General features: G+C 43.4%; 1 protein-coding gene across 1 annotated transcript in view; it reads left to right on the forward strand.

Annotated features, from left to right (window-relative positions):
* Nucleotides 1–413: 413 nt before the first annotated feature.
* iqck (IQ motif containing K) overlaps nucleotides 414–12,136 on the forward strand; it is a 25,908-nt gene continuing 14,185 nt past the window's right edge. The window contains exons 1-8 of the mRNA XM_062439499.1: nucleotides 414–465; nucleotides 547–674; nucleotides 770–920; nucleotides 1,028–1,125; nucleotides 1,586–1,638; nucleotides 1,747–1,824; nucleotides 2,084–2,168; nucleotides 9,488–9,599. Coding sequence (XP_062295483.1) covers nucleotides 414–465; nucleotides 547–674; nucleotides 770–920; nucleotides 1,028–1,125; nucleotides 1,586–1,638; nucleotides 1,747–1,824; nucleotides 2,084–2,168; nucleotides 9,488–9,599 — 757 coding nt within the window. The remainder of the gene's footprint in view (nucleotides 466–546; nucleotides 675–769; nucleotides 921–1,027; nucleotides 1,126–1,585; nucleotides 1,639–1,746; nucleotides 1,825–2,083; nucleotides 2,169–9,487; nucleotides 9,600–12,136) is intronic.

The raw sequence follows: 12,136 nt of genomic DNA on the forward strand, positions 1-12,136 counted from the left end.
CCTCTAGTGGCTAATGTGGGAACTGTGGCATTAAAATGAAAACGCTATAATTTATTTTGAACATGGAAACAGGGCTGAAATGAAAAAAACAACGATATTCTCACCTGTTGTCAGCACGGATGTAGATGAGGTCATTAAATGTTCATTTGTTTTTAAGCTTATAACGCTATAATAGCTCAAATATGCAACTATGATATGAAGCGTAACACTCGGCTAATAAAAAAAGAGGATAAGCTACTTAGGGGACAAGGTTCTGGCTAATCCTCTGTTTATAAAAAACAGTTTTCTACCTAATTATCTTCCAGTGCCCTTTTATCGGGCTTGTGTTGTGCTGTGTTGATACCGGAAGTCATATGCTTACTTCCTGGCAACCCGGGAGTCCCTAGCAACCACAGAAGAAAACACACAGAATAATGGCGAAGATAATCGGTGCCAAAAAATCCCTTTGGCAACAAGTGTGTGATGGTAAGATGGAAATTTTCGGTTTCCCAAGGCGTTTCAAAAATGTATTATTAAAGCTGTGTTTTTGTTTAATGTGTTTTGAAGAGTATGAAGCTGAGCAGCCCAGTCCTCCCAGTGTTGTGTGGACGGATACCAGTTCAGCGAGCACTCAGCTTTCCCAGTACAGCGCCAGTACACACTCCCCCGTCTTCTATGGACTCACCACAGCCAAGGTCAGCTGTACAAATATCCCTATCTGCCACATTAGTCTGGTGCATGTCACTCCAGCATTCTCTGAAGTAATTTTGGCAATCACCAATTTCATCAGGTGTTTGTGGATGATGATCCCCTGACAGACTTTGACCCTCTTCTGTGCCACCCTGCTCTGACTGGCTATTCTGTGTTAGGAAAACCTCCACCTTCAAGCCAGAAACAATCATCATCAGCTGACACTACATCACCTCCACAACTCCATCAACGTAAGATGAATGGACTGTGGTTTGCAGGGTTAAGCTGTGAACAAATGTCTCTGCCATCCTCGTCCGTAAATATTGTGTGTGTGTGTGTTTGTGTGTGTGTGTGTCAGGTCCTGTCACATGGTTTGTGGAGCAGAGAGTGTTCCCAGTGTTGTTGCCTGGATTGGAGGCTTTACTGAAAGAAGCCCAAAAGCAGGGCTGTTTCCAGGTCAGAATTTCTTCTGATAAATATGTAACTAAACAAACGACAGGTGACCCATAGGGCTGGGTATCATTTAAGAAATGACGATACCAGCACCAATCCAAGTACTCTCAGTGATATCGATACCAATTGAGTACTTCCTTAGATACCTATCATGTGAATAGAAACATTAAATTGCATAAAATGGCACCACTCCTCCACATCTAAATGATTTGATTTTTGTTACAGATTCAATTACCCTTTAGTATATTAAGTAATTTGAATTCATACAGTAAAAATGCTATTTACAGATTACTGCTTAATCTACAATAATAAAGTTTACTGTAACTTTTGTGGTGTTACTTTGAATACAGGACTTTACATGTAATGGAGTGTTTTTACATTGCCATGCTACTTTTATAATCTGAGTACTTTTTTCAACCTCTGCAATTTGCATCACATTGATTGCTCTTTTTTTTTATTTCAGCGGAAAACCACATTATTTAATCCATGTGACTTCCTAACTGAGTGGCTCTACAAGTACAAGCTCCATTTTCACTCTTTAATGCTCACCTCATCCTGTGAATTCTCTTGAATGTCATATTTTAGCTGTATGTGTATCATGCGTCTCTCTCTCTCTCTCCTCAGCCATAACCCTCGCAGGCAAGGACAGATCCCGGTGAACTTCCCTGAAATCCACTTTGTAAAGAACTGGCTCAGCATGCAGTAAGTATTTCCTCAAGCTGCCACTGTCACACACACACACACACACACACACACACACACACACACACACACACACACACACACACACACACACACACACACACACACACACACACACACACACTTGACTTTGGCATTCATGAGTTTCATAGTGACCAGGTTCCAGTTCAGTGTCTGAAGAATTAAATAAATATTAACTTAAAGGAACAAAAATATACAAAAACAAAAATTTACTTTCTACCTCTCTCCCTATCCTTAGTCCTAGGCCTCCCATCCCTCTGTTTCTGCTGCTGAGTGAGGATCAGGCTGCTCTGCTCATCCAGGCTTTCTGGAGGGGATACAAGGTATACTGGACAAAACTAAAGGCAAAATGCTGTGTACAGGCTGTGTGTCCAATTGTATATCAAAGCACTAGAACGTGACGAGGACTGGCAATGCAGATAGACGTTGTTGGAAGAATGTAGCTGAGACACGTGTAAAAAAAAAAAAAAAAAGAGAGGAGTTCGGAAAATAAGCTTAAAGTTTCAGAAGATTGTCATAACAAAATACAGGAGGAAATACTCTGGATTCGTTAGCTATGTACTCACCACAACTGCAGCTATACTGTATATAGTGATATTGACAGGGCTAGTCCAGCTGGCCGCTTCCCAAACTTTTCAAATTGATTTGAAAAGTGTGTGTGTGTGTGTGTGTGTGTGTGTGTTTGTGTGTTTGTGTGTGTGTGTGTGTGTGTGTGTGTGTGTGTGTGTGTGTGTGTGTGTGTGTGTGTGTGTGTGTGTGTGTGTGTGTGTGTGTCAGAAGTAACAGTGTGGAAATAAATCAGGATTTTGAAATAGAGAGCGTGAAGGAACCCTGCAGATACCCCACACACACATTCAGCCTGTGTGTGTGTGTGTGTGTGTGTGTGTGTGTTTCCATTAGGATACAATACCGCACCCTCCTCTGAGTACATTGGCCCACAGTGCGATCTTGTTGTATAATCCCATCCTGCTGAAAAGCCCCCACCATCCACGCATCCACAGGGACTGCAATTTCATTTCATTTCATTTCATTCAGCAGTTTGATTATGTCATCAGTGATGCCTAGCTTAATTCCATCCTGTGTGGGTGTTGTGATATAAATAGGCAATACCAGAGGCGAACAGCAGCAATTTCGCCACAATCACACACTCCCATTCTGCTTCACTCAAAGATAAACCTCCTGTGGTGTAAGGATGTAAGCAGAGGCTATGTTTTTGTTTGTCACCCCCGAGGCTCTTATGTTGTTTTTTTTTGTTTCTTGTCCTTCGCCGCTTGAGGGAGTATTCAGTTTCAGTCTCGCTGCACAAACCATTGAGAGGAAAGGATGCCAGCTGTTCTGTCATGTACAATCACCTTCTGTTTCAACGATCTCAAAATCTATATTTGCACATGCATTCATGTGGGCATGTAGATGAATTTAAGGGTTGTGCATGAAACGTTTTTATTGTATGTCTATTATGCAGGATTTTTCAGTTGGTATTTGTTAACACATTGTGTTCAAAGTTGGTCTCTCCTCCCTGACTCAACGAGAGAGAGAGGAGAGGAGAGAGAGAGAGAGAGAGAGAGAGAGAGAGAGAGAGAGAGAGAGAGAGAGAGAGAGAGAGAGAGAGAGAAGAGAGAGAGAGAGAGAGAGAGAGAGAGAGAGAGAGAGAGAGAGAGAGAGAGAGAGAGACAGAGAGACAGAGAGACAGAGAGAGACAGAGAGAGAAGTGGTGAGAACAGAGCCGTGAATCAGATAAATAAAACATCATTTTTGTCCTGTCCTCTGTGGCCTCTCTGCTCTGCGTGTGTATAACTCAGCCCGGCTCCCGCTCAAACAGACACACAGACCTGCACCTCTTTATGCATCCATGACACAGAGACGGAGGGCAGAGCGGAGCAGAGGAGAGAGAGATCGAGACAGTGATGTAACCTGGTTGCTATGCTACAAGTCACGACCTCACACCCTGCGTGCTGGTATTGGCTGGAGGCCACACACCCACTGACGCCCTGAAATGTCCCAAACACAGCAAAATAATTAAAAATTATACAGGCGGAGTGCAGGGTCTCTGTAGATAGATACACTGCCACACACATATAGTGGGTCATAAGTGATGACTAATTTAGAGGAGGTACTTTTGTTTGTTCCAGATTTGGTCTACTATTGCACCAGCAGGGGGCAACACCTCCTCTTTTTTCTGTTGCAACATAAAATCCGATTAGCCTATGCTCACATCAGGTGGCAGCAGTGAGTCAGCTGCCTGTCACTCCTCACTGTGTTTACACTGAAATAAGAGAGGTTCAGTTGGGCCACTGATAACACTGCAGCCTGCTACCCAAAGGGATTTAGAGGAAGAGAGACACGTCCAGAAAGAGAAAAAAAAGAGACAGCAAAGCGGGAATGGAAGGATATAAGGATGAAGCTTAGGGCTATGTTTGGAACATTTTTGGATGGATAGATGGGTGACAAAAGGGAGAAAAGAGGCGAGTCAAGCTGATTCTGCAGTGGCCTTGGATTAGGAATTGGGCAAGATGGAGGGAAATACATCTGTAAAGGGTAAGAAGAGGTCAAGAGATGAAGGATGAAGCCTCTGAGAAGCTCATGGAGGCTGTGAGCACTGCACAATCAGGGGTTTGAGGTTGAGGGTTGGCCTCTTGAAGAGACAGAGGATCATAACTTATTAAAGACATACAGGGTGGAGATATTTTAGGTAGGCACTGAGCAGGCGTTCTGTACTGTGTCGTGGCTGCTGTTACCTTGACACTTAAAAAAACAGCAGTTACAGCAGCAGTGGGCAGTAGAGCAGAGATGAGGACATCGGTACAAACAGTCATCTGGAAAGCACAGATGCACTGTACAACGTCATTAGTTCCTGTGTGTACTTCTGTGTTATTTAGATAGCACTCTCCTATTGTCATAAAATACTATGCTTCACAGATTACATATATAAGTGAACAAGATATACATTACTAAAATCTGACTGAGAGTTTATAATATAGAAATGTTTTTAGGGGTTTATGAGACTAATAGGATTATGGGATTTTGCTGTAGAAAAGTGCAAAAGCATTTGATTCATTGATGATTCTTATGTGACTTTTGAATTGAGTGATGATGCCAAGATGATCATTTTTATAGACGTTTTATCCAAATTGTACATCATATTATCAAAATACTATGTTCTCTTCAACCTTACAACCCCCCCATAGCCTCTCTTTTCCCCTCACTCTTACACTCTCTTTTCTGTTATATAACCCGCCTGACGCAGCGCTGACTGCAGAGTGTGTGTGTGTGTGTGTGTGTGTGTGTGTGTGTGTGTGTGTGTGTGTGTGTGTGTGTGTGTGTGTGTGTGTGTGTGTGTGTGTGTGTGTGTGTGTGTGTGTGTGTGTGTGTGTGTGTGTGTGTGTGTGTAAGAAAGACAGACAGACTGAAGGCCTGGAAGCAGGGAAAGAGGGTATTTTTGTCGATTGGAATTTATCCCTCCATTATTAATCTCCATCAAAACATATTGAAGACTGAGGAAGAGCAGCAGTGGAGATACAGAACGCACAGAGACACAGTCTCTCTCTCTCTCTCTCACACACACACACACACACACACACACATATACATACACACACATCTATGACCCAGACAATGTGATTGTCTCTTGTTTCACTCACGTAGAACTATAAAGCGTTGCTAGGGCTAAACATATTACATAATCTTCTTTACGCTGTGTGCCTTAGCCCAACTCTAATCCATTCATCCATGTCTGCTACTGTAATGCACACATATGTACATGCACACACACACACACAAACACATACCACTAATCACTAAGATTTCTCAGGCTCTCTCAGGTCTAGTCAGCTGAGTGGGAGTAATGTGGCTGCTGTGTAATAAATAGGCATTACAATTACTGTAGGCCGTCAATATCCGGGGTGGTTGTGGTGAGGTACAGTAGAAGCAGGCTTTTATAATAATCATTTCCAGTGTCTCCATTTGCAGATGTAGATTTATGAAGCATACACACAAGTTGTGGTTGGCCTTGCCCTAAATATAACACAGCACTGTGCTGAGCAGCACTGCCTTGTCTAACCTAACCCGATATAGTAAATCACATTCGACTACCCCGAGTCCAACTCAGATCAGATAAGATACGAGTGACTGATTATCTTGTTTTCAACCATGATCTGTTTTTCTTACATCATTTTGTTGCAGAACTGATTATCAATTTATCAATTAATCAGTCGACAAAAGATTAATCAGCAACTATTTTGATAACCAAATAATTGTTTTCGTAATTTTTTAAGCAAATATCCCAAAAAGTATTTTGGTTTCAGCTACTTAAATGTGATGATGTCATGCTTTCTTTGTCATTTATTGTAGTAAATTGATTATTTGGGGGTTTTGGACTGTTGGTCAGACAAAATAAGACTTCATCTTTGAGTGTGAGAAATAATAAAATGCATTTTTTACAGTTTTCTTAAATTTTCTTGCATGAAGTAGATGTTCTTTTTCTTAGAGGAAACTATGTAATGTCTTTGAAAAAATGTTTTTTAAATTTTATTTCTAGTAATTAAACTGAAATAAGAATAGTAGCTCTCTTATGTTCCTTACGTGTCTGAGGAAGTTCTTCTTGCATTAGTAGTCCTAGTTTTTGTCACAAAGTGGGGCCCAGTGATTGGTATTCCACTTGACATAAACTAGAGCTGGTCGAAAGAATCACACACACACACAGACAGAGAGAGAGAGAGAGAGAGAGAGGGAGAGAGGGAGAGAGAGAGAGAGAGAGAGAGAGAGAGAGAGAGAGAGAGAGAGAGAGAGAGCTGTATAGTCAACAGCAGAAGTAGGTCTATGATTCCAACTGAATGATCCGAGGGCCGCAATAGATGAATGGTTTGAATGGAGGTCTAGTGTTTAGTCGGTGAAGAGCCATGCAGTGACACTCATGCAGAAAATTTGTCACAGGCACTGAGGACCTCCAGTAGCCAGTGGCTCTGCTTCAACCTCACTTCCCCCTTCTGTAAAGGGACTGTATGGGCGTCCTGAATGGAAGAACGAGTTGGACTGAGGGATGGAAAGGCCTACACATGTAGTCCTGGGATATCCACTTACCTCTGCAATATTGAAAGTATTTTAAATCTTATTTACTTCTAAGTGTTCTTACAAAGGACAATGGAGCCACAGTGTAACTACTTACTGCGCCTGAGTCTACAGTGCCACGATTCAATTTACAGGTTGCTTGGCTGGTTAAACTTTGATGAAAGCGTTGCGCAACAAAATAATGGTGTGTGTGTGTGTGTCTGTGTGTGTGAGGGGTATAGAGGAAGCTGCGGTGGCTGGGTCCTGTGCAGGCTGTCGGCGCGGTTGCGGCCAGTTCTTCCAAACAGAAGCCATTGTGCTGCTGCAGAGTGTGAGACCAGGAGAAGAGTTCAGTCTCACAGGCAGCTTTGTACAAGAAGGAAGGCGGCTTAAGGCTGTGCATTGGGATTGAAGTGTGTGTGTGTGTGTGTGTGTGTGTGTGTGTGTGTGTGTGTGTGTGTGTGTGTGTGTGTGTGTGTGTGTGTGTGTGTGTGTGTGTGTGTGTGTGTGTGTGTGTGTGTGTGTGTGTGTGTGTGTGTGTGTGTGTGTGTGTGTGTGTGTGTGTGTGTGTGTGTGTGTGTGTGTGTGCATGCGAGAGGGTAAGGAGGGCATACTGTGCGCAGTTTGTGTCACGTTGTGCTTGTATGCATTTTGTGGATATGTGGTGAGTGTGGGGGGGTCTGCTTGGGCTGCTGCTGGCGTCAACTTTGAGGGGAAATGCTAGTAAAGCTTAATAGGATTGAGATTCTTTTTTTAGTGCTACTGTGGAGTGTGTGAGATTTTTTTCCATGTGCATGCATGCACCCTCTCAGTGCCAGCTAGTTATTCTAATTGCTCTAATACCAGCCTTCATGCATGCACACACCATGAGTAGAGTGACTCACGTGCACAGTGAAACAGACTCTGTCACGTGTGCAGTGACATTGAGATTAAACCAGAAATATACTGTATTATCAGAATGATTCAAACTGGGAAAAATAGATGACAAGAAAAACATAATTTTGTGTCATACATCAAGTTTAAATGTATAAACACTTATAGAGAGCATGTATACAGACACACGAACACACACACACAAACACACACACACACACACACACACACACACGTACACACACACAGAGCCCTGGCTTCATGTGCACAGTCAAAACAATACCTTACCCCCGCTAATCAGCAGTGCTGATGCACACAGACAGGCTTCAAAACACTCACACATACACTCAGCTCAGCTTTTTGTCTCCTCACTTTCACACATGAACTGTCAGCATCCTGTAGAAAGCTTGTATATTCAAAAAGTCAGCTTTCCAAGAACTGAGAAAAACAGTTTTTGTCTTTGTATGCTGGTATGTAGTGTGTGTGACACATTATAAAGAAGTGTCACGGGGGGTCCTAAGCCCATCAAATATTTCCCTCATGCAGGAGTAACTGATAGTAACAGAAGCAGAACTTGATGCGTAAGATTTGTGGAGGACAAAAATGGAAAGTGACATTGAATAGACATGGCCACACAGGCACAAAGCAATGAGCAAACCCGACACACTCCCCCCCGCCACCCTTCCTGACCCTCAACCCTCATTTCCATTTCTATGGTTTGCTCTCATCAGCAGAGGGTCTGTTGCAGCACTGTGACACCCGGTGAATTAACTATCAGAGCTCACAACCCATTCCTCAACCCCTTTGCCAGGCTGCATGTTATATAACAGACCCACTTTTGGAGAGGTAGGAAAACAGGATTGGAGAAACTAGACGCAGGAGAGAATACAGAGTAAAGAGGAGATTTATGGATGAAGAGGGATGAAACATTGATGTGCGGGAGAGTATGGAGATAATAAGGTGTTGGCAGGGGAGACTGGGCACTGAAGGAGAGGAGAGGAAATACAAGAGATGACCAGAGACAAAGGAGGGACGAAAAGGAAGGAGAGGAAGGCCTAGTAGTAGTCGTAGTAGGAGGAAGAGATGAAGAAGGAAAATGAGAATACACTCTTCAGGGAAATTTTTCTGTTCATCTACAACAGCAAGCTTGTTTATCAATCTCTCAGGAAAGACTGCATCCCACACATGAGCGCACAGCAACAACAAGAAGTGTCCCCCAAAAACAAAAGCATAACTCATGTTAACTACAGACTGGACAGAGAGAAGAATCAAAGACAGCTCACTGACAATTAGGTCGCATTGATCAGCAGCAGGATTTGACTGATTTATTCATTCTGTTGTCAAGAGTGTGAACACACCCAAATGAGAGCATGTGAACACAGACACACAAAAACACACACTTATTGAAGCATACATTGCGAGTGCTCCAAATAGGACTTTTATAGACAATGCTTGTGGCTTATTGACTAGCCTGCAACATAATTAAGTTATTGATAATGTTTGCTCATTTGTATTTATGCATGTGCTGCCTGCGCACGTGTGCTGTATGTCTGTGTGTGTGTGTGTGTGTGTGTGTGTGTCTGTGTCTGTGTCTGTGTGTGTGTGTGTGTGTGTGTGTGTGTGTGTGTGTGTGTGTGTGTGTGTGTGTGTGTGTGTGTGTGTGTGTGTGTGTGTGTGTGTGTGTGTGGTGTGTGTGTCTGTGTCTGTGTCTGTGTGTGTGCTGTAGATCAGGACACGTTCAGATGTGCAGGAGCTGCGCCAGTGGCAGAAAAAACTTAGAGAGAACCATGACATTGCCAAAACTGTCAAGCAATTTTGGGCCCGGCAAGAAAGCAGAGGTGAGAACCCCCACACACACACACACACACACACACACACACACACACACACACACACACACACACAGGCACGTGCGCACACACACACACACGCGCACACACACTTACACACACAGACATGGTATCAGTGAATCCAGGCCTGAGGCTTGCTGGCAATACGATACGATTGATTTTGAATTTTCTCCTGTGGCTGACAACAGCTGCTGATAGGCAGGAAGCCAACACATACACACACACACACACACACACACACACACACACACACGCTAGAATGCATATATATCAACCCATACAGCACTATTTATTCTTTATCCTTGCACTAAATGTTACCTGATTTATATTGTTTGATGTACTGTTGTCGTGTTTTATGTGCCTTGTAAGGTGTCCTTGAGTGCTTTGAAAGGCGCCTTTAAATAAAATGCATCATTATTATTATTATTATTATTATTATTATTATTATTATTATTATATACACCGATATACAGTCACAGGCACACACACAGAAACTGCAGGGATACAGTATACATCCCAAACAGAGGTTTGAAGTTGAAGCAGAGAGATGAGGACCGTAGTGACACAGAGAGAGAGAATGAGGGCAGTGACAATGATGGAGAAAGAAAAGAGACAGTTAGAGAGAGAGAGAGAGAGAGAGAGAGAGAGAGAGAGAGAGAGAGAGAGAGAGAGAGAGAGAGAGAGAGAGAGAGAGAGAGAGAGAGAGAGAGAGAGAGAGAGAGAGAGAGAGAGAGAGAGAGAGAGAGAGAGAGAGAGAGAGAGAGAGAGAGAGAGAGAGAGAGAGAGAGAGAGAGAGAGAGAGAGAGTAGATGACGAGTGAAGGAGAGAAAAAAAATGTTCTGCAGGGCTCAGGGGTGTATTTGTGTGTGAGAGAGTTAGGGCAGAGGATGGGGGCTGGGGATGCATGTGGAGAAAGAGACGAGGGGGCAGAGGGAGGGAGTGAGATGGAGACAGAGAGGTATAAAATGATGAAATGTGTTGAGGCCTTTGAGTGTGTATGTGTGTATACTGTGTGCACACGCAAGGGACAGAGGAGAGCAGCTGAGAATGCAGGCTCATGTCCACTGTGACTGACGTAGAATTAGAGCTCAAGGAGAGTGACAAAACTTTGTCCTTGGACACACACACTCACACCAGGTGCCAAAGGGTACATTGGGATAATTGTGGTTCAGGACAGCTTATGTAAAAAAAAAAAAAAAAACACATTCAGAGGACACCCAAAAATACACTGGTGTATGGCTGATTTTGTTGTACATTTATTGTCCCAGTTGCCAGTAGCCATCCAACTACAACAGGACACACCTTTTGTTCTCCTTTTTGTTTGGTTTCCCACCCTTCTGCGTCACCTTACCAACACGTGTTCCAGTTGTGTGCGATTCGTCACCTTACCAACACGTGTTCCAGTTGTGTGCGATTGAGTGGATGAAAACTAGTCAGCAAGTGGACAGAAAAGTAAAAATAGAGAGCTAAAAGTGATGGATAAATGATTGAAATGTACGGATTCTGCGACCATGTAAAACAACTAGAGGATACACTGTGTTTACAGTATTCATTCTCATTTTGGCTTTTGTTTGTGCTTTACCAAGCCCAAGGGGTAATATCCGTGTCTGTAGAAGTTAAATGCTCCGCTATGTTAACCAGCTTAACTCTAACTCTGTCTGTCAATTGGTGCCAGGCAGATATTGCACCAAAGATTTTAAGGGCTTTTCTTTTTGGGTGAAAATAGCTGCCTGTTCTGCCCGATAACAAGACGGTGAGAGTGGAACAGACTGAAATAGTAAAGTAGTCAACCAGAAAGCCCAAATCAACGAGCTGAATGATGCTATAAAACTCTGTAGAGCTGAAGGGAACTGCAGAGATGGGTGATTATTCTCTGTGGCACTACATATGACCCCTTTCAAATTCAAGAAGTCATGTAATCCGCTGTTTATATGAAAATATTGATTGTAGCCACTTTAAATGAAAGTGCATGTAGAAGATGACAAACACGCACCCTCTCCAACTTCCACACCAAAACTGGTCGTTTTTTGTCACACGCAGACAATGAACCACCGTGTCATAAACGCAGGTTGTTTCCACACTGACACATTCCACACAACAAAGGCACTCGCTGCAGCCGACGCGGGCCGACGAACATTCTTCCACTGGGTTGCCACAGCCACACTGTGCTGCTGCTGCTGCTAACTGCTGCTACCTCTACTGCACCACGACTGCTGACCTGACATTCTAGCAGGGGGCCTGGGGACGTGTGTGTGTGTGTGTGTGTGTGTGTGTGTGTGTGTGTGTGTGTGTGTGTGTGTGTGTGTAAGAGTATTTGAGAGTATACAAGAGTGTCTGCCCAGACTGTTGTCCTCATTGGAGGCCATTTTATGACCTCTTCAACTGAATCTGAAATGGATGAGAATGGGAGTGAATCAGAAATGTAGGATATAGGGGCAGGGAGGTTACAGACAGAGGGAGTGACGGAGGGAGGCAGGGAGTGGAAGAGAGTGCTGCTGAAGTTGCAGTTGGTTTTGCCTGTTTGT

Source organism: Scomber scombrus, chromosome 18 (assembly GCF_963691925.1).
Source record: "Scomber scombrus chromosome 18, fScoSco1.1, whole genome shotgun sequence".
Classification (NCBI taxonomy): domain Eukaryota; kingdom Metazoa; phylum Chordata; class Actinopteri; order Scombriformes; family Scombridae; genus Scomber; species Scomber scombrus.